At 37.3% G+C, this 25,710-nt stretch overlaps 1 protein-coding gene across 14 annotated transcripts in view; it reads right to left on the bottom strand.

Annotated features, from left to right (window-relative positions):
* RBMS3 (RNA binding motif single stranded interacting protein 3) overlaps positions 1–25,710 on the bottom strand; it is a 700,434-nt gene that overhangs the window by 122,006 nt on the left and 552,718 nt on the right. For 9 of the 14 annotated variants that reach the window (XR_014883963.1, XM_085226398.1, XM_085226391.1 and 6 more), the window contains 2 exons: positions 19,743–19,822; positions 12,437–12,481 (listed from right to left, as the gene is read on the bottom strand). Coding sequence is in view for 13 of the 14 variants with exons in the window: in XM_085226398.1 (XP_085082524.1) it covers positions 12,437–12,481; positions 19,743–19,822 (125 nt within the window). In the remaining variant the exon portion in view is untranslated. The remainder of the gene's footprint in view (positions 1–12,436; positions 12,482–19,742; positions 19,823–25,710) is intronic. The other 5 variants (XM_085226394.1, XM_085226392.1, XM_085226393.1 and 2 more) reach the window with 1 other exon arrangement.

Raw genomic sequence — 25,710 nt, 5'->3', positions numbered from 1 at the left:
CATGCAAAACCCTGCTGCACATGTGACTGCAAAGGAATAGCACAGACAAAGAAATTCATATCAAAGGCATTCCTACTGTTAAGACCTTTTGAAGACAAATTGTTGCAGTCAGCTTCTAAGTTCTGCCCTTTCTGTTCTTTTATTGTGTAATATTTCTTATATTTTCAAGAAAGCTTGGATTATGCCAGATAAAAAGGACATATAATACAACTGCATTACTGTAAGGATCAGTAGCATGTACTTGTAACAGGGCTAGCACAGGCAACAGACTGAGCATCGATGTGAACCTCTTTTGTTCTCAACATTGAGCATTGATTAATTCATCTCACAAACAGTCTGCGCCTGAAAATTGTGCTTACCCGCTGCAGAAGAGACCAAACTGTCACTGCAGTGTGAGAAGAGGGACTCCCAGCACAAGCCAGCCCCTCAGCCCCTGATCCACAGCTTCCTAGAGCTCAGCTTGTTCCCCATAGTTCTTAACCTACGTTTGATAGCACTGCATAATACTGAATTCAAACCTACTTTGCCTGTTTGGAAGTAGGTAATCTCAATAAAATGAAATAACTTTTGCTCAAAAGGGAACTCTCAATTTTCCCTTCACAGCTGCATTTTCTGTTACTCAATTTCAAGTCAAAGTGACTCAAAAAACCTGACCTAATCTTTTTAAAGGGCTCATATATTAGCCTTTAATCTCTTCCTTAGGGACTGATTGTATCTAGGAAGCAAGAAGGAGTTTCCCATGTAAACTTTCAAAAAACTTTAAAGGAAGCATATTGCAACTGCCATTGTTACTGAGGAAAAAGGATAGTCAAGGAGAAAATCACTACGTACTCTTCATGTTTTAATTTAATATATCATATACTCCCCAAGAAGTTTCTAAGTGACATACATCAAAATCTGAATATGAAAGTCCAAGGAAACCAGGTAAACAAAACCATATATCCCTTTATATAAAATGTGATGTATTCCTAAAGAATGATTCTTGAAATAAACTTCCTTAAATTATCATTTTCTTTCTTTTTTTTTTTTTTTTAAAACAAATATGAGCCTCCTTTTCCTCTCAAAGCATTTTGAGTTTTCTTCTGCGGTTACAAACTTTTCTTATGACTCATCAAAAATTATGCTAACACTTCATGAGTTGTTTTAATAACCTTATTACCCTCTACTATTGCTATTACCAGAAATCACACAATTCTAAACACCAGTGAAGGATTTCAAAGAACAAATTTCATTAGTATCGCTGAAATATGCTGTCACCAGCTTTAAAATGTCACCACTTCTAGCTACCACCTGACTTGAACCCTCTCCAGCGCTGTTGCCAACCTATGAGAACTCCTTTATGGCATCTGAACAGGTGATAGATGTTCTCTCGGCCGATAATAGAACTGATTCTTAGACTACACTGTTTCTATACATTTATGTTAAATGAGTTAAAAAAAAAAGCTGAAGAGGAGAGGACCATCTTTTCTCCTTTATAATGCAAACTTTATATGTAAACATGCGTAAGGAATTCTAATGAGAGGTACATTTTTAAATGTATTAAAATGAATTATGCAGGAAAACAGCAGGAGAGCAACAGATGTACAGATTCAAGGGTGACATGCTTAGTTTCACTTGATGAATGTTTGTTTTGTTGTTTTGAAAAATTAATGTAATGAAATATTTAAATTGAACAAGGAACTTTAAAATTGACTTGGGGGATGAGTTACTTCCATGCAGGGCCAAGGTTTTATTACAGAATATATGCTCATGGCATCTGAATCAGGACTCTATGAACAACTATTACATTACTCCAGACATTTCACAGATACCTTAGAGATAGCACATGTCCAAACCATGGTAAAACCTCTTGTGGACAATGAGGCCAGAGAACAAAGCTTTCAAAGCAAACTCAGAGGACAGTGTTTCTAATAAAATGGTGTTGAGATGATAGCCTTCAAAAGCTTCTGAAGGCTGGCAGATGACCAATGGTCCAAAAAATTATGGACTATGCTTTTCACCTTCACCTGATAGTGACAGAAATAGCAGTGAAATTTAATTACCTTTCTTTCAGGTACTTTACCAAAGAAAGGAGTTAGAAAGTGATAAGAACCACCTCCCACTTCATACTACTATCCCTCTAAAGCTTCTGTTTGCTTTTCTAATTCCCAATTTATGTTTTTTTTTTTTAGATCAGTGAAACTATGTCTTTGAAAAGTACCTTCCAGGTATTTAAATTTGGGCATCCAAATCAAAGTGGCATAAAAACCAAGCAACAGATTCTCTCCGTAGCTTCTGCAGCCTTCATCACCAAGAGTTGCGTGTGCTTAACTCTCCACTGCAGCCCGTACAGCATATAGAGAAAAAGTATTAATTTGCTGATTGCCCAACTTGAGATCAAATCCCAGAATTATAAATAAGAGTGAGGTTGTAATGCCCAATGGAAAGTGACTGTGAACGAAGCAACAAACAGAAATTATTAACCTTGCCCTCAGTGCAAGACAATCAGAAAATTATTATTTGCAAAGAGGAGGAATGTTCCTGAGAATATTCAGCCTTTCCTCCACGTGAAAATTGCTCATGAAGCAAGTAAAGAAGAACAGAGGAGGTTACGATGACATAACTTGCATGCCGAGCCTTTGAAATGATAGCCTTGTGAGAAAGAACATGAATCAGAAGGATTCTTTGACTTAAAATAGCAGAAAAAGCAAAACAGAGAAAACCCTCTCCTCCCACTTTCCAGTACTATGTTCTTTACCAGTTAGAATGGCTTATATCTAAGAAATGCAAACTAAATGCATATGACTGATGCAGCTGCAAGGTTGTTTTGCAAAAACAAATGAACTTTTTGTGGCCCAATAATGTTCCTTAGCTCCAATCCAACTATGAACAGATCACTACCAATATCAGCACCAGCAACAAAAACCCTTCTGGCTAAAATAATCTAAGTTGCGTAATATGTGGAAATTTCATTATTTTTACAACAATTTAACCTCAAGAATTACTTGTGTATCTGCCAGACACTCTTCTTCTCCCTTACTCAGTATCTTTATTCCCAATACACAAGATCCACAGTTTTCATAGTGGACTTCACCAAACGTATATTTTAATATCATGAAAATTCAATTAAACGGCAGAGTACAATTATCTGTTCACTGGCAAACAGGCAGTGTGCATTAGTTCAGCTCTGCTTTGCTGAACTGTGTTCAACTGCTCAAAGCATTCAACTGTTTCGTTATGAGATTTCATCAGACACCCTTGGCTCCGGCACAACAGCACAGAAAATGGGATGCACAGTGTCCACTGCTGCCTGTGTTTCGTCTGCTGCTGCTTGAAAGATGGCTCCACTCTTGATAGAAATGGTTTTGTAAGTATTTCACATGTTAGCATAGCTTCATATACCTATGGTTTGTACTAGCCATATCTACTATCTACATACCTACATATACTAGCCACGTTCTATCTTGATGCTCCCCCCTCCCTTTTAGACCATAGAAAATTGAAACTAACTGTAGCGGTTTTGCTTTCACCTCCCATCAGTCAAAATGCCTTATAAATCAGCAGTGATGTTATTTTATACCATGTTAGCCATGTGCAGCCTTACATCCTGGTGTAAATTCCTACCAGTGCACACAAGGCCACCCTGTCCCTGCACAGCCGAGCTGGCAGCCCCACGCTGATGGCACACAGTACATCTGATTTAATTCCCATTTAAATCTGAAACTCTCAATAGAGCCAGAAAGAGCCTTGATCCTAGGAGATGTTTCAAGGGAGCTGCCCCCCTCACTGATGCAGGCTGATTTCAGATCTGAAAATGTCATGCACAATTACCCCAAAGTCCTTGACTCTGAATCTCCAAATAACTCCCAGCACTATGCAGGCTTTTCTCTTTCCCCTGACAACTTTCAGAGCTTGATTTGAGTAAAGCACAAGATTTGTCCTTCAGAAGTACTTGCTAAAGTGAGAGCCCTGACTTAACATAGAAAAAAAGCACAGTATTTCTTTAAAGAAATTAAGCAGAAGAATGCAAACTATTGGGAAATAGATAGCAATAATGCCTCACAATGCAGGCAGCCTAAAGATTTCCAGTCTATTTTTTATTCAATTCATGTTTTGAGATCCCCCCCAATTAGAAAACCTCCTTCTTCATGTCAGAGGAACGTGTAGAGACTGGTGTTATATTAGGTTTGTATATTATACTGGTGTATATATATCAGCTTTGTATCGTCTTTCAGCACGATAATTGTGTTTTACAGTTGCTATATTGAGCTCATGTTGGGGTTTTGGGATATTACTGTATTGCTCCTCTAAGTCACAATCTCGTGCAATGTCAGATATCTCCAAATAAGTAAATCAGGTATTAAAAATTGAACACTTCTCATGTGGAATACCTGAAGGAATCTGCTCAAGGAGTATTGGATTCTGAAAATGAGAAAGTCTCAGAAGGAAGGAAAAAACATTTTATGTGGGCTGTAAAAACTATCTTTCTTACAGTCTGTAGTACAGAGACTCCAAACTTGCCATTTATATTTTTATATGCTGACAAAACTAATAATCATAACAAAGACCATAGAACATATCAGATCCTCCTCTCAACCAGGCAGCAATAGCCATGGGAAAACAGTATAATGCCATTAAGTGCCTGCTCCCCAGCCTCGCCTGTCTGTTAGCTCACCAGCCCAAAGACATTCTCAGCACTCTATCAACTTGCTACTCATGAAAATAAGCATAAGCACACAATTTTTTTTTCTCCTTTTTGCCTATTTGCTGTAAAAGAAAAGGAAAAAAAAAAAAAAAGAAAATGCAAAGTCTTTAACCAGGAAATTAAAACCAGGATCTAACAAAAGCTTGAAGCATATTTCTAATTTTGGCAAAGGAGGAGACTCAGAATCTTAGAAGCTGTCTTCTTGTCTGGAGTAGAGCTTTGAGATTTCCAAACAGACAACAAACAGTGAAAAAGCTTAAACACACAGAAGAAAAAAAAAAAAAAAAGAATGAAATTGGAGATAAAAAAAAAAAAAATCAGCAGAAGAAAAATATACCAGGATCTCAAATGCAAAGGAATGTGCTGAGAATTGGCTGTTTTTAAGACTGACGCAACTTGTAAAAGCTAGCACGGAAGATGAGGAACTGTTTTAAGTTGATAGATACTTTAGAGTTCTGAGTAAGAGAAAATAGGAAATACCTAAGAAATTGTTATTTTAGTTTTGGCAGATATTAGGGACAGACTTTTAAAATGCCACAAGAGCAAAAGGATATCCTCTTTGAAGGGAAGAAGAGCTGAGCTTAATTGTTAAAGCCTGTAAAAAAGGATTGATGTGTGTGAATGTTCACATTCATGGCTCTCTATCCAGCTCATCTGAGATTTAATTCCAAGAGACAGGTATTTCAGCACAAAAGCACGTGCCAACAAATTAAAAGCAGTATCCAGATGGAAGATGCAGACAGCAACAATCTCAAAAATTAGCACACAAAAGTAAAATGTCAGGAAACTAAATTCCTTAAAAGCGATTACCTAGAAGAACAGATTTATAATCTGTAAAAACAAAATAATACCCATGAAAACAAACACAATCTGACTTCAGGAGGTAATGAGCTTGAACTAAGATGTGGTATTAAGAATTAGATTTCTTTGAGATCTGCTGGTCTCAAAAAATATTTGAAAGAGCTACGCACCAATTGCTTTTATTATTCTTAGCACTCTAAACTCGCTATGAAGGATCAGGTAAATCTTTCTGTCCTTGGTCTCACCTTCTCTATTGTAAAAAAACTGGCTAAAGACCACTCATTATAATACCCTGTGAGGCAATTCACCTGTGAGATACTCAAGTACCAACGGCATTGAAGGAAATGGAAACAGATAAGAGTATTGAACAACAACAGCAACAAAAAAAGTCCAAAGCTATCCAAATAGAAAAAGAATAGAGTTGTTTTTAATGTAAGTGGAAATTGATATACAACTGTACATTCGGTGATTCAGAGGAGTTCTTAGCTTGTCCAAACAATTTAGAAAAAATGATTTTAATCTGTCTGGAACGATGAACTTTTAAGATAAAGATTCAGAACCACTGTTCAGAACCTCTCTGAATATAAGGCTCAGTACTGGGAGAGACCATTGCTGTTTGGGACAAAAATAAAGAAATTTTGTAAGGGTGATTTCAGAATGCACTGAGAAGCCTTTCTCAACCATTTCAGGAAAAAGAAAAATCACATATGTATACATGTATGTATTACTCTATTTATATCCATAGAATCAGTGTTGCTGAAAAATAGATTTGCAAGCAGTATATCCAGGAGCTTAGCTGATGTAATTATTATATTGGAATAGGAAAAGAAAGACACACCCTATCCCAGGCTCACGAAGTAGACTCCAGTGGAGCAGATTTCCAGAAGAGATCCTTCCTCATTGGCAGTCAGCTCTTAAATGGGTCTAGGAGAGGTGCAGCCAGGCTCCACCCCTTCCTGCAGCACAGGTGAATTGCCTTCACCTGTGCTTCTGTGGCTGACTCATTGCTTGCCTCAGGTGATCATTCAGAGGTTCAGGCCGTGATTCAGCAGCCCCGTACACTAGCAATTCTGGTATGACCAGAGCTCAAATGTTGGACCACAACTCAAATCTTTCCTGGTTGGTAGCCTGTATCTAAATCTACAGAAATCAACAATGCAAAGCATATCCAGTCAGTATCTTACATATGTATCAGAGCTCAAAAAGCCCAAGCAAAACAGACAAAGCAAGACAAGTAGCTGTCATATAGGCTTAGCTCTGCTGATATAAACTTGTTATCAGACAAGGTTATCAGACGACAGAAGGTTTCTCCTGTCTAATGTGTCACAACACAAAACATTAAGCAATTTGGTCTGCACTGAGAAAGAGACAGCAAAGGATCATCTCCAAGTCCGTGCCACTGAGCCCCAACTGAGGCACTGCTGATCCAGTGTGGAGGAATCTGTGCCACCAGCAGGCAAACCCTTCCTGTAGGAGCATGGAACTGAAAAGATGCAGATGGTGTCTGATCTAGGTCTGCAGGCACAGGATGTGCAGATGCAGGACTGTATTTACAAGGTCAGTGCAGCTGAGGTTGGCTCAAAACCCAGGAAGGAAGTCTTTGAAATGTTGGCATAAAAAAGATGGTGACAGCAAGGCAGCATTAGCTGCAAGGGAGACACACTGCACCAAGCAGTCTGGAACTGGGAAGAATTTCAGCAATGGAGGCACTCTCTACAAGGTGCTCAGCAACAAGGAAAGAGGCATGCAGTCAGCTCTTCTTCCAGCAGTTGCTTGTGCACATTAAACTTGTTCACACCAGGAAAGACGCAGGCAAAAAACCACTGGAAAGTGACAAAATAAGGATTAAACCAAAGGACAAATCTATGGTAGTTCTTAATGCTGCTTCTTTCTCACAGAAAGTGTGCACCGTGAAGTTTCTACTATGGTCTGTAACAAAAATCTCTCTGCTCAGATGTGTGGTGTAAGGACTTATATCCTAACTAACCTGGCACTGTCTCTCCCCTTGAATAATCTTTCCTTACTACATCTGCCTTCAGTGGTGTACATCGACTGCCGATGGACCCACAGTCAACAGTGTGTGATATTCTGATTTCCTGCTTGCTGGTTGTAAGTCCCGATAGCTACATTTAATTTTATTAAATGCACTTGTGCTGGCTACAGCCTTTCACAGGCCACTGCAGAGCTCTGTTACAGTCTTCAGTTTGAGACTGGACTACTCCAGATTAATCACGTCCCTGGAAAAAAGGCTAGATTATCATGTCATTTTCTACAGCAGTTATTGCTAGTCACTTCCTACATTGCTCTTCTCTTGCAGAGGGCCAGAAACATGATGATAAATATAATTATGTATGTGTTGTTTTTGTTGTTATTGTTTTTTTTTTTCTTTTCTTTTTTAATTGAAAGATGTGCAGCAATCAGACAGAAAGGTTTTCATGTTCACTGCTAGGTGGGATACAGTCATGAGAAATTATAATGAGGTATCAAATTAACCATTGATTCAGCTCCACTAGTGGTAACTGAAAACCATTATGTGGCGACTGCTCTTTTTTGGGGGTCTGTTTGAAGTATGTTGGTGGTCCTCATGTATTTCCTAGGAGACAAACATGTGCAGAACAAAACCCACTATCAAAATCAATATAATTAACATCTTTTTGAAGTGCTCCACTTAAAGGATGGGTGGATCTTCTTCCTGATCTTAAGAGTTGATCTTTCTTGTGCAACAAATGTAAGCTTTGAGCTTCTAAATTGTTTTTGTCGTATAAAGAAACAGTTTTATTGCCCAGGTCTGACAGTCTGATTTGACATATTAATTTTCATATACTTGGTAATACTAACAGTAAGAATGAACAGTTTCAACTACCCCTAAAATACTTCAATACCTAACTACTAATGTAGTTTAATAGGACTGAGGTACTTCTCAAACTACTTTAAAAATGCCCATGGTATTATATTAGGAAGAGATACTGCAGGGTTAGCAAGGAGCCCAATGCCAAAAACCAATAAATAAAGAAAAGTCTTGAAAAAAAAACTTTTAAAATTCAGTCACGCTCACTTTCTTTATTTTTTTCCATCTTGAACTGCTACTGTCCCTAGTATGTCTTTTGTTTTCTTAGCACTGACGCTAAATCCCAGTTTGGATGAAATGTCCAGTAGACAGTATCAAGACCAGTCACCAAAGCCACACGATGAACAAAAGGACTGCATTTCATTGAAATTAGAGGTAAGCAAAATGTATTTGTACAAAAATGAAAAATGAAAAACATATCACAAAAAATGCATTAAGGATACTTAATGACTGTAAGGCAGATGGTGTTCATGGTGCTTCTGCACTGGGTGAGTTTATAGATGGAAATTCACACAAGGATATAGTAGGCTGCTGGGTCATATTTTCTTAACTTGAATAGGAACTACACATCAAAATGGTGTAAATAACAGTTCTGAACTCCAAAACTTTATACTCCATCACAAGATTATGGTATTTGGAGAAAGAGAGAAAAGGGAAGGAAGGGAAGGGAAGGGAAGGGAAGGGAAGGGAAGGGAAGGGAAGGGAAGGGAAGGGAAGGGAAGGGAAGGAAAAAATTAAGGCTTATATTCAGTCAATTCAAAGTATAATCACTAACCCAATAGCAGAAGAAGAAAATTGTATTACTTAAGGTAATACTTTAGGTGAAGAACACCCACAAAAATTGCAACATTTTTGGTTAGCTTTTTTGGAAGGGTTAAAATTTGCATTTTTTGAAGATGAAAGTCTTACATGCAGTGACACTGGTAAAGCTTGCTCTTTGCAAAGTACATTTTTATATCATACCAATAAAATCAATGCTAAAGCATTACTTTCTCTTCCCTTCTCTCATTTTTTTCTTTTCTTTCTTGTTTGCTGAACAGTAGCAATTCAGAAATACTGTATACTCAAGGATTATATATAGGGTGGTGGTAGAAATGCTACATATAAAATGCTGTTTTAATGAGCTTTAACAAAAAGGATGCATATAGAATCAGACATCCAGCACCTTTCCCCTCCCTCTTGATGTTTCTCACATTGTAGAAGGCAAATTGCAGGCACATCACAGACACCGTAGCAGTCACAGTAAAATAAAGGCTGTTTTGCCTCTTTAAAGTTCCTGTGATTTAACCTGGGAAAGACCTTTCTATGATGTTATGATCAAACACTTCCATTCAGACAAAAAAGACTAACAGAAATGGCCAAGAAATTGGGATTCTGCAGCTGCTAAAGATGGCTGATCATCATAATGTCATTGTTAGTGGGAAAAAAAAAAATCAAATAAAACGTTACACATCAGTTTTCTCAGCAGTTTCCAGCTAAATGGCTTTTCTCTGTTATGCAGTACTATTTGAGGAGGAAAAGAGGCAGAGACTGTCTTCAATTATGCAAGATGCTCCTGGTATTCAAAACAAATGGAAACTGCTGTTGTGATAAGCTCTTCTTTTGTCTGAATGAATTACAAAGGGAAAGATCTTTATGCGCTACTTGAGAGACTTCATGCCACTTCATGCTTTCGAGGTGGGAGCTGTGCAGCAGAGTCCTCAGTGTTCCCCTGGCCAAAGGAAGGATTTATTTTTTGAAGGACAAAAGGAAAATGGCAGAAAGGCAAGACCAGGAAGGCAGACTATCCCATTCTTGTTATATATTCTTCCCTTTCCCACTAAAGACACAAGTACCAAACATCTACACAAACTAGAAAGAAGAATTTGGAGAAAATGCACCATACAGCCCTGATGGAGAAAAGTACCTCTGTGAAGCTGCCACCCCAATGTGTTCAGAGGCAGAATCATTCATGTCCCTGCTGAGTGGTGTAAGTGGCAGGGACCAGGTGCACATCACCTGGGTGCTTACTGATTTAAAGTAGTGTTCCAAAATAGACTAAAAAAATCGATGCCCCAGTTTTATTGGGATATCTGAAAAGGACAGTCCCAGAGGCTTCCACTTCTAGCTGAAATATGGACCTCCAAAGCAGTAGATCAAAGATCTTATACTTGTACATTTTTAAGCTTCAATAAAACTTTTGTTTTCAGGTTAGTTGGAATTTACAGGGCAAAGGTTCAGACTGAAACTTCTGATTGAAACTTATCCATTCTTCAAATTTCAAAACGTTTAATGTGACTTGAAAGCTAGTGGAAAAGTGAGAGTGAGGGAAGAATGAGGCAAGAAAGGAGCTGAAAGGGAAGTAATTCCCCTTGGTTAAAAAAAAAAAAAAATACAAAGAAGAAAAGAACACAAACTGATTTCTGGATATTATTGAGCATAACACACTGTTAGCTCAGGAGGTTAGCCTCTGTTATCCTGTGCTCAGCTAGATTGATGCCCTTGCTGAAGTTAGCATTTTAGTTGGCACAGGTGTGACAACACTCTACTGCAGCAGGAGGGCCTGCAAAGCAGATGTACTCCATCATTTAAATTGTCCTGAAGGGACTAATAAAGTAATGCAGAAGAAGTTATGCCAAGGGGAAGAAACAGGAGGAGTTTTGCCACTGCTGGCCAGAGTTGATGTGAAAACAAAATTCCTCCCTGAAATCTGAATCATGTACAAATGAGTTTACAATGTTCCATGCTCTTATTTGCATGCTTTTATTTGTTTGTTTTGTTTTATTTTAAATCGCCAGCCCTTCAGACCTGTGCAATCTGAAATTCAAGCTGTGAATCTTTCTGGCTCATAAATTTTGCCTGCTATAACACCTGTGCAACTCGTTTGTCTGGTCTTGGATTTTCCAAGTGCATCCAAGGAGCAGTGCTGTCCCTGCACCAGAAACTTGTCAACACCTCTATGGCTGACATATGAGCATGATAGAATTCAGTGCACCTGCTCTCAGCTGTGTTGCTTATACAGTGGTATATCATGTAGAAAAGTCTTTTTTGCCCATCAGCAGATACATCTGTCTTTGCATATAAGGTGAAGAGATTTGCTGAATCATTAGATGTACATAGTCACTCTCCAAAGCAAAAATTCACTTTGAGGTGAAAAGAAAAATGTATACATTAAAATTAGTTTAGATAAACTGTGACACAGTTCATTACCACTAGATATTACAAATGATAAAAGAATGCAGTTCTCCATTTATGCTACAGGCTTCTGGAAATATTAGGAAAGATTTGACAGGTGACACTGTGACAGGAAAAAAAAAAAAAAAAAAGGAAAGAAATAAAAACCAGAATGATCTTTTCTCATTTATATGCCATATTGTTCTCTAACTTCAATCTTATAAACCAAGCCAAAGATCTTAATCCAAACTACAGTAATGCTGTTTTGTACATCACTACATGAATTACTACAATACCGCAGACAAATTGGTCTTAAGAATTTTTGTTACTTCCAGATGCAAAGTAATAAAAAAAAATGTAAGAAAGAATTTCTCTTTAATTATACAGTCAGATTACGAAACTCAGCATTTCATAATAAAGTTACTTAAATTCAAAAATATATGGCTCTTTTCCTAAAGACTTACAGACCAGTACCAGCATAAATAAAACAAGACAAATATGTACCACATCAGATCTTTAGACCTTCCCCATCATCAGCGTCTTTACGTATTTCTGGAAAACCAGGTCTTAGACAAACTTGGTACTAAGTCTTTTCTCACACGAATTCCTTGAAGAGCCCAAACTATGTGATTTAGCACTAATACATACCTCCTAATGTCTGAAATACAAATTAGCCCAACTCACGTTTCTTTGAGAAATAGATATATACCAGCTACTGTGCTTTACTGCATAGATATCTAATTCTGTATCATGCTAGAAAAGGGAGAGTTTGTTTGAACTAAATGGAAATGAGATGAGGGTTTGATTGGATAGGGGATTTTTTTCCTAGAAAGTATCCCTTTGTCGTTAAAGAATATATAATCTTCAAATTCTAAAAAAATCTAGGAAATCAGGAATGGAACTTTACAGCAAGACATGGAAATGTGTGATATGAAACCAGAAGCATTTACCTGAATGGCAGCTCAGCAAGAACAACTGGTTACATAAACATAACTCTGGAAAAGAGAAGAAAGGAGCTAAAGATGGAGAAACCTCTGTTGTTCAGTGATCAGAAACGACACATTTGAAATTCCTAAGAATAGTAAGGATCAAAACAAATATTTTCTGACTTTTAAAGGCTTGTCTTTGAAAGGAAGGAGACAATCCAAGGAACACTTGATTTCAGCTGAAGTCATAAAATAATGGACATCTATAACTTAAGAGTATATACAGGTTGGATTAAGGTCAAGTTGTATTTGTCTGAATACTAGAAGGAGAACAAAGTTGCATCACTGATGAGGCTGGCCACACCACAAATACCTTCATGAGCCACAAAACCCAGCCACAGAGACCTACCTAGGGAAGCAGCAGGCTGTATATTTTCTACTAATTCAATATCCCTCCTATAGTTCTTTGGGAAGGAAGCCTATTTTTATGGCCAAAGTCTATGTGGTTTTAATTGTTACATGATGTTTGAATAATCAAACTATAATTTCCCAGGGACTCGCTTTTTTGATGGCTGCGTTTGCACCAAGACATCTCCTAATGTCTAACGTGACCTAGGCAAGGAGTCCACAGAGGCCATCCTGCATTAAGCAGTTTTCCATAGGAGCCTGAGCTGGGCATTGCTGCCTGCACGCTGCCCAGGACACGGGAAGCATCTGGTGTGCAAAGTGGGATGAGTTACACTGACCTCATGGTCGTTCACCAGGACTTAGGGAGGACAATAAGGAAGGCATTAGAGACTTAGATTGTCTGTCAGAGATAAAGATTATGAACTGACAGAACTTAAAAGGATGTTTTTAGGGTTCAAGATGTAAAAGAAGTTTCTGCTAACAATGAGCTGAGCACATGCATTCACAGAGCACAGAAATTGAAGATAACAGCAGTTCCATAAAAAAATGACAGTCAGGTATTGGAGACAGGATAAAGAAACAGAAAATCTGTTAAACAGTCATTTTACAAAAGTCTTTACATGGATCGTATTTTCTGATATAGTAGGGAAGGATGTTTACTGCAGTCATCAGATAACAATGAAAATATTTACGTTACTGAATTTACAGAAGGTAGAGGATGTAAAAGATTCAGATAACATTAAAATCACAAACTTTAAAGAAAGTGAAGATACAAATGAGGGAAATTTTATTTTTCTGAACATAGATCTTCCTGAGGATAACAATATATATAAGATAATCTTTTTAAACCAGCTTTACTGAGTATTACCAGTATCAAACTTAGCAAAGCATGGTTTAAGTTCTCTGTAGTACTCAACAACTGTTTTTAGCTAACTACAAACCAGTACCTAGTTAGTTTCTCCCTTTGACTCCTGTTTTGTTTTGTCTAAAACGTCACATACATATCCATGTATATACAAAGAGAGGTAGAAAGACATGGATATTTATAGTAATTTATTACTCACCTCAATAACGTGAAGTAAAATCCCCAAGAATACAGTTTTGGAATAGTTTTTAAGTGTTTTATGCATACAGATCAAGAGACACAAACAATAAGATAAAGAAGCAAACTAAAAGAAAGGAGCTAAGAAGTTCTCAAACAACACATTTTAGGTTAATTCATTCATTCAGAAAAACAATTGACATCATCACTAATGACATATAAGATACCATTTGTTCATCCAAGCAGAAAGAAAGAAAAATAATGTAAAAATGCTTCCATCCATTACACAGCTAATCCTCATCTGAAATAGTTTTTTCTCATGTCTTAGTCATGATCTCCTAGTAAAAACGTAGCTCTTAAATATGTAATTCCATGTTCTAAGTCTACCTCTCTGAAGCAAAGATTAAGTATGTGAATTTACTCTTTGTGTTTAAGAGAATCCAAGAGATGACTATGGAGAATACTGAAACTAATCAAAGAGGTAGAAAATACCTGTTCATTCTGGTGAAATGAGTCCATAGAAATGCAGTGCTCTGGCCCTCTTCAAGATAAGAACATATGACTAGTTATTTTTTTTTTAGTCATTATTTCAAGTACAATCTTCCTGCCTGAGGTATTTACAAATATACCTGAATCACTGCAGATCATTTTTCCCTGTTTAAGTGTTCCTATTTAAGTAAAGGTCAGTTCCAAAATGCCAGTCACTTGTTCTTGTGGGGTTCTTGCAAACCTATGCAAAAATAGTGTTTACTTCTGCTTTCTGGTTATCAGACGTTTGAACCTGGCACTAAAATTAGTGCTAAAGTCCACATAGAGCTACTAAGAATCATAGAATCACGTGGTCATGGAATGGCTTGGACCCCAAGGATCATAAGGTTGTTCCAAACCCTCTGCCACAGGCTGAATTGCCAACCACTAGATCAAGTAATTAGATCAGACTGATATCAGATTGATTAGGTAGACTAGATAGAAGAAAGAGAAGATACTTGGGCATGTATTGTGTTCTAGATTGTGTCTCACAATCTAGAAGTTTTTGCTGAAATAGGAACTGGACCAAAGCCCCCTGACAACTAAATGTATTTAGAAAGCAAATGAAATTTAGGAAGTACTACAATTACTAGAAAATGCTTTGAAGAAGCATAATGGATAATTAACACAACTGAGGCAAATTTCTGTGAAATTCCAGAGAGCAAACTAAGCACTTGTTAAGCTTCTGCATGTATTCAGGGGAGAAAAAAAAATATATATATTTAAGACATCCAGGTATACTGGGAGCTGAACACTTCAAAAACTCTGCAAAAACTGCACTCAAATTTCACACATCGAAAAAGAGATCAAGTTGTTACTGACAAAATTAGGCATTTTTACTTGAATTCTGTAGTTGAGAAATATGATAGATTAGCAGGATTTCATTTTTAAGTCCTCTGTGTACCAGTAAAAAGAGATATGGCATTGGAAGATTCAGGGCGAGCTATCTTCATCATTAATAGTGCCCTAAACACCTTGATTGAGATGTACAGTGCTGTGGTATGATGTATTCATTTGCTAACTCTCTTTCTAAGGGGAATAAGGGACTATACAATTATTTTCATGTGGGGCTGCACTTTTCAGAGTATAAAAAAATGTAACAGGACAAAAAAAGAACTTATTAGGCCCTGGTCAATTTATCTCAAAAAAGCACTGCTAATAAATGGAAAACAAAAACAAAACACTAAAAAATCAACCAAGAGCTACTCCGAATATTTATGAACTTCAAATGGAGTCTGCTGAGCATTGATGTTTTGCAGATTTCTTGAGACAATTGCTCTTTCTCAGTCTGCAAGAAATGCAAAGATACTAACTAATTATTTAAGGGACAACCAATTATCTTGCACTATATTTCTAAGACTGAACATCATGAAATGCCTATCAGTTGAGCAGCCAGGACAGTGGAGCAATTCCTTTGGAATGGAGTGAAGCCAAGTAGTTGGACAGACAAGCGCCCTTAGCAAGAATAATTCGCTAATATAGATGTAACAGTGCTCAGTTTACTTAGCCATTACACATCTGATCAGCAAAATGTTTTGAGTGTCAGAAAATAACCCTTCCACTGCCACTGGCTTGAAGTAGAGCAGTCTGAAGCTGCAACTGCTCAGCTCTATAGTTTTTTTTCAGATGACAGACAGTAGTTGAAGTTAGAAAGTGAAGAAAGATATAATTTTGCCTTGGGCGCACACAGAATAAAGAGCATTCAGAGTGGCCTGCACTGCAAGTGAGGCTGCTTTACTCTTTTCTGATGTACTGTTGGTCTAGACCAGCTTAAATGTGCCACTTCTGCTTGTGCTCAAATGCCGAGGCACATAACAGTTGAAAAAAAAACCAAACCAAACCAAAATAAAACAACCTGAAAATGAACTACATTTTCGTCTCATTTACCATGGAAACAATAGATGGGAAAGAACATGAAAAACAGAATGTCTGTGGTATACTTCAGGCCAGCATAACAGAGGCCTACAGGTTACCCATTGTGAAAGCCAAAGCTGTGGGGCCTTGCTCACAAAACTGCTCAGCAGCACATGGAAGCTACCCACTCCAGTCCTTTGATCATGACTTGATAATCAGGCAGAACTGCACGACAACATATGCATATTTTATCCTCCAAACACAGTGTATGGACACAGACATATATATTCTATTTCCTCACCAGCATTGCATCTTAGGGAATGCAACTGGGGAAGATGGTATGGATGGAAGCTAGCTGCCAGAGTGGTTTGTCTAGTCCATAATTCCACTGCCATAGGAAGCAGGGTAATACAAAATAGACTACAGCCAAGCTGACTTGGACCTGGGATTGTTTAGTCTGAAGAAGAGGAGGCTCACGTGTGACCTTACAACGTGTGCTCTCTTACAACGACCTAAACGGAGGTTATATCATGGTGGTGATCAGCCTCTTCTCCCAAGTAATAGTGATAAGATGAGAGGGAATGGCCTTACGTTGTGCCAGGGGAGGTTCAGGTTGGATAGTAGGAAAAATTTCTTCCCACAAAGAGTGGTGAAGAATTGGAACAGGCTGGCCAGGGAGGTGGTTGAGTCACCACCCCTGGAGGTGTTCAAGATAAGGATACATATGGCACTGAATGACATGCTTAGTGGCATGGTGGTGATGGGCTGATGGTTGGACTAGATGACCCTACGATTCTATGACTTTTCTTACACGCCTAATCCAACCTGTTACTAGACAACAAGCTTGCACTAAAACATGAGAGCTTAGGTGAGAAAGGACGACAAAAACTTAAGATGCTCACAGTTGTCTGCTGGGCCAAAAGGAAATCCAGCTGACTACACACGATCAATTTCATTTAACCCTAAAAGGATTGATTAGCTTTCTCTCGCAGTAAGATCATGTCTTGAGAAATAGAGGTTAATAATAGATAGTGTTGCATACTTCCGCTAATGTTCTCTGGTTCCTCATGTTTTAACTGAAATCCATAAAGAGGTCACAGCAATAACTAGAGATGATTTTCTTTCTCTGTCAATTACTGAGATGCTGGAAAGATAATTTTCAGAGTCTGACTGATTTTCCAAGTATACTAGGTGATTGTTTCTTCTGCCTTCTCCATGCAGGAAGATAAACAACTGCCCAGAGGTTGATAAACAAGACTTTTCTGTTTTTACTAAGAAGTTTAAGTACAAATACATAACACATACATAAGCTGAGTAGCAGTTCTAACAGAAATTATATGAAGAAGAAACTAGGACTGACATGATTTTTTTGCAGTTGTCAAAGATAAATGAGTGGCTAGTATGACTTGAATTGATCCAACTGCTCAAATGATTGTGTTTGTTCTCTGGCTTCTTAAGAGGAAGACAAATGAACACAAGAAGTCTTTTAAATATGGATTCAAAGAGTGCCCTATACTAATACTGAAGTGCAGATATTCTCTTTTATGTGTATCAAATACACTCCGATAATTTCTAATTATCTTTGTTTGCAGCCAAAGAATCTGTCCTCCCAAAATGAGATAAAATGGGATCTTACAAACATATTGCGGATAGTTGAGTTCAGCTACTGACTTTACTCCATGCTGCATTATACTTTATTTACATCTGAATGGCACTCAGGTAAATAAAAACTTCTAAAATACTCAGTACCCAGATAATCCTTGCAACTAAGTGACATGCATGCACTGCAATTAAGAGAAAATTATATGAGACAACTTTGCCATCTGGAAGTCTTCTTCAAGAAAGTAAGAGTAGATTTGAGTACTTAATTGAGAGAGCAGCAAAAGTTAACAACCATTAACATTCAACTTCACTGTATGTCTTGGAACAAGAATAAGTATTTACACTATCTTATCAAGACTCTTATTTTGATGTTCCACATTGTTTTTGTTGAATATCAATTCCTGACTAATTTAAAATAAAAATAAAATAAAAATAAAATAACGATTTCCAGGTACTAGCTATCATTTGTTATCACATAGCTCTTCCTGTGTCAGGCATTGTAAGAATATTCTATTTCTTACTCAAGTGATGTATAAGTGATGTGTAACTCTCTGGGACTACTGGGAATGTGACCATGGAGTATGCATGATTCTAACGATGAAACTGCTCTTCCCAAAGCCTTGCTGTTCACATTCCTTCCATTGGGTGTTGCTATGATATTAAACAAATTACAACTGTGACTTAATGTATGCACATAGAAAAGTATGCCAAAGGTTTGAGGTCTCTACCTACATTGCTTTGCCCGTTGTTTTAGACAGCTGAGTCTGCTGTACATTACACAGATAACATACGTTACCTGATGTTAAGAAAATCTGTCAGTGACTACTTGTGAAAAAGAAGGCAAAAAAATGAAGTATTCCAGCTTGCACTAAAAGCTTTATACTCTTTCATGAAGGTGATTTGACTGCAATTTATGTGTACATTGTGGCATACAATTACTGTATGCAGAAGCTGTGCAGATGGCTCTCTTTTAATTAGAGTATTTAGTGCATCTTCTGTATAAAGAATCAGGCAATGAATAAGGAGAAATTTAATAGAAGTAACCAAAAAAGGAAATAGTATAATGAAAGTTAAAAAAAAAAAAAAAGTAGAGGATTACTTAGGGCATAATTCTTGCAAGGATTTTTTGTTCACTTAATGCCAGAAACTCTAAATAGCTGTTTGGGCAGTTTGAAGGAGAAGTCTTTGAAGATCTGTGGCCTTGGGGAGGTCTTGACAAACACTAAGAATCAGGCACCTGATTGCTAAACTTTACAGTCGATGACCATAAAGATGACAGCTGAAGATTTCAAAAAGAAGGTATACTAGCTGTGACTTGAGTTTTTGATACGGTTGAGGCACACCACTGAATGTATTCTATGAACATCATCAGAAAATCCCAAGGTTTAATTAAACTATGGCAAGTACAAATGGTATAAAATCACTTTGTATTTGAACTATCCTCAGTTAGTACTAAAAGCTGCTACTATTGTTAGTAACTGTAAATTATAGAAAGCTACAGTGACCTGAAATTCTGGTCATTCTATAGCCTTTAACGCAGTTGCTCATCTAGTTATACTCCTAGGTTGTTAGAAAAGCACTGGCATTTACCTGAGCAGTCTTTGCTCTAATTGGAAAATATCACACACAATATACACATTAAAGAGGGAGAAACAGACTAAGACAACACGATTTTTATACACACATCTACAATTGTCAGACACAAATGCTTGAATATAAGAACTTGGGCAGGGAATAAAATATTATGGGACAAAAATGATTGGTTTCATCCAGGTAAATCTGTAGAACCTCTTTAGAAGGGACAGTGACATGAGCCACTCTCAACGTACATTCCAGCACTTCTATATTCAAAACTCTTACGTAAATTTTACAATTCAGAATGATGGCTACACTTACCTGGTAGACCAGGTGGGGTTTTCAGATATTTGCCATTAAAATGCTGAATTACTACTTCACATTTTTCTGTAGATTCCATTCTGGAAAAGAGAAAAGGGTGGGATTAGGGATTAGAGGCAGTAAGAGTTACTAGACTTTCACGAAAATGCTCAGTCAGCAAAAACAAAAAGGAAAAGAAGGTAAAAAGAAGGACAAGCACAGATGCTGAGAGAAATCTTCAAAGCTGTTCTTGCTGACTTCTGCACAGAAACTGGTTGAGCTCATTACAGTGTAGTATGGCTTGTAAAGAGGACCTGTCACCCTCAAAGCCTGCAGCTGTGCTCCCGGCTTGTGTGTGAGCTACGGCAATGTCAATGAGCAACTCCCTCCTGGCTCTGAGGGATCTCTCTGAACAAGGACGTTCTTTGTGCTCTCACGTGCTGCCTGGAAAAGCAAACGACTTGTATGCAGATTCCTCATGCACCCAGTATAACTTCAAATGGGTTGGGAAAAAGAAGCAACAAGATTTGTAGAAGAACCCAGGGGATTAAGCAACAATTATTAAGGATCGCAATGTTAAAAAATAACCTGCAAGGATGAGCTGTACAGCAAAACCAAATGCAGTGAATATGTACCTATTATATAAAGCCAAATTCTGGATAAAGACAATTTGTATGTAATACCAGCAGGTGAAATGACTCGCTATTCATTCTGTGTGACCTCAAGATAACTTTCGGAATTGAAGCATTACAGCATTAACAGTGAACTACTACATACATTATTGAACAAACTGCCCAAGAATACCAAGCCTCTGGTCAAATCCTAAACCATATCTATACCTCATCAGGGAATTCACAGGTTGTTCAGGACTTGTGAACTGACAGCATGCTAGTCCAGAGTGGTCTGATGACTCTGCTACACAATTGGTATAGAAAATTTGAATAAAAAAAAACTAACCATAAAGCTAAACCAATACGCTCACTTTGTCTCTCTTAGAAAAAATAGTGTTTAAAAATGTGTTCAACACTGCTTCAGCATGCTACTTCTTACCTTCAGGTACTCCCCACAAAGTAAGTCCACCGAATATAAATATTTCTTACATCTCACTACTCAGATCTTTTAAAAATTATCTTATCCTCCATTCTTTCTATCACATCGTTTTGGGGAAAGAGTAACATGCATTCTACATCGCTCACATCACTTTACAGCAAAAGTTTGACTCCTACGGTAAAAGTTCAAATGGACAACCTCACTTGCACAAAAGAAAAATATATCACAAAAACAAACAGCAAGAACAGCAACATAAATTGATTAATATTCAAGTCTTTTGTCAGTTTGTTTCAGATCAAATCATTAAAAAAAGTAATTCCTACGTTGTAACACTGCTTTCATTGCATGGCGTGTGGGCTGGGCTGTTTGTACAAGCACATAGCAGCTTAGATTGTTCACTTTGGCTTCATTCAGATTTAACTAAGCGAATGTCTGCACTGAGCCTTTAGAGAATCTTGTCTGGAAGAATAAATGCAATAAAAGCCTGTTTTCTGTAGCTGCAGGCGCTTAGTGTCAAACCATGTTATGTTGCACCACACAGCAGTGACAATTTCATTTTAATACATGGGGCACATTTTAACAAGCCAAAGCAGTCCCTGCAAAGAGTGCAATATATAAGCTGCCAAGTGAAAGAGACTCAGTGCACTTCGTGCATTTTGTGTGGGAAGAGAATAGAAGTGAAACCCACAGTGTTCTGGGATAAAAAGGCCATCATTCGAAAAGCAGCCTTAGAAGGAATGTGCACATTTTCTTCTCAAGTTTCACAATTAGCAGCTCTCAACTTCCATTGCTAGCTATCTGTAATCTGGCACATGCTTTACTTGAAACCGACACTAGCATTATCAACTCAGTTTGAAAAGGCAGTGTCATAGACAAAGTCGCCAATACAGATGTGCTGCTGAGGAACAATGGCAGCTATCCCTCATCTCTACCATCCCAGTGAATCCCTGAGTGCTCTCTGCAGCAGCCCTGAGTGGGGTAGGCCTTCCTCCCAGCTGCATGTTGGCAGGCCTGCAGCCGCAGAGCGACCAGGTCTGTGCCTGTCCCCCTGTAGGGCCACCTAGGGATGAATTGTAATTTTTACTTGTCCAGAACTGCTGTTTCTTAGTAATCGTTTGGTAATCGTCTGATACTTGTTGTCACCCAGGTTTTAATGTAGTTAAAACTGATCAACACCAATTATTTAGGTGTCAGCATCTATGGTGGATGCCTATCCATAGGTCAAACATATCTGTGTATACACTGATTCCAAGATTCCATTCTCTTTTTATTTGCATTAGCCACAAAGACTAGCCATGCCTGGGAAGAGGCCCAATAAAAATATACTTCTGTTGGATTCACACTAATAAATTCTGCCTACTAGTTCTTCAAAAAGCTCTGTCACTTTGCTGTAGAATGTCTAAAAACTCGAGGGAGATGGACAAAATACATTTTTTTCTCATGAGTTCATTAATCTTGTTGGAGAGAGAAACGTTTCAAAATATGTAATGGTACAGAATGCTGTCTAACAACACTACCACTAACAGGAATGCTACATTTTAAAAGCTGATCCCCAGGGGACAAGTTTCTTACGGAAGAATGTCATCAGAACGTAGGTAGACTTGGGGGAACAGCACTTCTGAATCCATTTTTCAGGTGTTTTTTTTTGTTTTGTTTTGTTTTTGTTTTTCCAAAATTGATGAAACAAAAATAGGCAAATTATAACATGCTGGAAGACTGACAAAAAATTATGTTGAAAGATAATGGCTACTCAACTTCTGCTGGAAATGTAAGGACATCACCTTAAGCTTTATATGAGGAAAAAAATCTGCTTCTGATGACATAACTCACAAACTATTATTTTCAAGCTCTTCATCAGCATGTTTTTGGTACTGAGGGAATCTTACAAAACAACTTATGCTCCAAGATGCAGCTTGGAGATAACTGTAATATATCTAAGTATTACTTTGAGTCTAGAAATGCATTGTGGTAAAAATTATCAAAGCCATAGGCCAGATTATTCTGATATTTTTAACATACAGATAATTACCAAAATAAACCAATAAAACAAAGATAAATGTGAGAATTGATTTTCAGTTGCTTCTGTTTATTTCCTGGTTCTGGAAGCTGAGAGATTCTCAAATACTGTATTTCATCCAAGTGGAAATGAAGTTCATTTAAAAAATAAGAAAGGGAGGATGGTTCTTATGATCTTTCTAGTCATGGTTTACAAATTTATGATGATACGATATGACTAGTAGAACAACAAAAAAATATGACTGGTTAATATTAAGCAAATATTATGACAAAATCATTTGAGATTCTTCTCTTGCTATCAAATACTCATTTCAGATAATTTAAAAAACTCCTCTCATTCTCTTTACTTAATTCAGTCATTCCAAAGTAGTCATTATGTACTGTTACAGGTGATGGGCAACCTTCATCATGAAAAAAAAAAAAAAGAAAATTTCGGAAAAAAAATAAGGTCTTACAAGTGTTTATTTTATTATAAAATTTGATGCCGTGCCAAAAGGCAATTTAATAAAATTTATATACAGGGAATATGACGATGATTACATAATTATTGCATGTGAAATATTCAGTACTATGTAATCCGTGTAATTACCAGTTAGCAGTAAAATGTGGGTTTGGTTTGTGTATGTCCTATAGTCACTTTACTTAATAAAAATAATATAAATGAGAATCACCTGCGTTTTTTTAATATCACATTTAAATATTAAAATATTCAATTATTATTATCACATTTACTAACATTATTATCACATCACCAACAAAGAACACTGTTCCTCTCGTGTATAAATGAAAGCAAAATAGTGCTTCTTTACTATTTAAGGCATTTTTCAAAGGTGAAAATAAGTAGGTAATAGCAATATTTTGCAGCAGATTGTCTGAAGAACTGAGGCCATTGTTTGAATACGCAACAGAGATCTCAGTTTCTTTAGCCTATCAGTGAGAGGGGCAGCCTGATATGGGTGCATAAGAAACTTAATGGGGAGAATGTACTAGATATAAAGTAGTTCCTTACTCTGGTTGAGAAAACTGTGACAAGAGCCAGATAAATTTAAAAGATACATCAAGCAAAAACTTTTCACTGCAAGAAAGACAATCCATGGACACACATTACGTATTATGAAATTTCTTAACACCCAGTCCTCCTTATACCCTACTCTCAATCAATAGCTTATTTAATTTATTTTGCAAACTTAAATCCAGGCATTATAAAACTCTGATATGTCTGCTACCTGTGAATTTCTTTTCCTCTCTATCCAGGTACATTACATCCCCAACTTTTCAGCATGATTGCTTCAAGGTGTTTGCACTTTTGAGTTGAGAAACTTTTGTTTTGGAAATACTGTTCCCTTTCTCATTTACAGGAAGAGATATTAGTTTTGTCAACTTCTCTTGTTTCTCATAAATACTGTCTTTTCCCAGTGTGTCTTGCCTGTATATTTTTCATGTTCATTCCTGTCTGCATGAATAGCAGGATGTTGTCTATGATCACAGTTGGGTATACAAGTTATGCAAAAACCATTGCAATGACGACAGGTAAGAATGGGGGCATATGGTCTATCCATGCAGCATGGCCCATTATGCGCAGGGAACCCTTCTGATCTCCCTGCACAGAGTCATAGAGCTTTCACTGCACGGAGAAACCTGTTCATTTCAGAAGAAAGCTAATGCAACTAAATGATACCTATAATACCCTGAAAAACCCTAGAAGATGCACAGCTTCCTTTGAGGGAAAGAATATAAAAATTAAAGGCTTGGCTCTTTCATTTTCCTTGAGTGGAAACTGGAACAGATCCATTTCTACTGAAATTCGCATGAAACTTCTATAAATAGAATAATGATCCTGTAGAGCTCAAAATTTCAGTTGCTGAGTTAAATACTGTTTCCAAAGACTAAATTTAATATATGTAAAATGCAGATAAGTAGGAGATAAGTTTAATAAAAAAAACATTTGCTGGCAGAGAAAAGTATTCCTTTGGAAGCACCACCAAGAGAACAAGGCAGGGAAAAGACAAGAATACAGCCCAAGCTCCAAAGGATAAAATGGGTAGATGCCCTACTATAGATCCCTCTGCTTTTTCACAAAGGGACATCTCTTCAATGTTACCTATTTGATCTGAGATAATAGAGAGAGCTAATTGAGAATCTCATGGGTCTTCCACTGGGAAGAGCATCATAACATGTTTTTATGACAGTTTATGTTGGACACTTTTTCTTCTGTTACTGGAAAAAGAATAGTATGTACACACAGTCATTTCTACCTAGTCCCTGTCTGATTTATGTTACAGTCTTCACAGTCTCAGGTTAAGTATTATACTGATGCCTGCTAGCAGAGCAATACTTGACAGTCTGACTGCAAGCATTTCCATCATAAATTTCTATTTTCAGAGGCTTATGACTTTGTTGTAAAATGTCACTTGGGGGCTCAATCTTGCAAGGTCATTTTAAGTTACAAGACAGTAAACAAGCAAAAAAAACAACAACAATAACAAAAAATGTTAGTAGTTTAATCTAATTCTTCTTAGTCTACTTCTTTGCAATTTATCATTTAAAATGACCTGTAAAATGCTTTCTCTGCTGTTCAGTTGAGTGTGGTACATGTATGTATGGTATTCTAAATATTGCCATCACTGTAGGGAGGACACAAATAATACTTTAATGCTACTTTACTATGGAGCTGTGAAACCCAATCTTTATTTTACTAATTCAGTGGCATCAGTATATCAGGGTATAGCAGGGTAAATCACAGTGCCCCCTTCTTCACGTCCCTAGGAGTTTTTCAATTAAACTCAAAGTACCTAGGGATTGGGTCATGAAAATTGCTCAGCTAAATCACCTAATGACTTCTAGTTTTCCCTTTTTCTTCACCTTTAAGGGTTTCATGCTTATTTTTCATGTTATCGGTTCCCAGTGACATTTGTCCTGGGTC

The sequence above is a fragment of the Meleagris gallopavo genome, chromosome 6 (assembly GCF_905368555.1).
Source record: "Meleagris gallopavo chromosome 6, MGAL_WU_HG_1.1, whole genome shotgun sequence".
Taxonomy (NCBI): Eukaryota; Metazoa; Chordata; class Aves; order Galliformes; family Phasianidae; genus Meleagris; species Meleagris gallopavo.
This window is presented reverse-complemented; position numbering and strand designations above follow the sequence as displayed.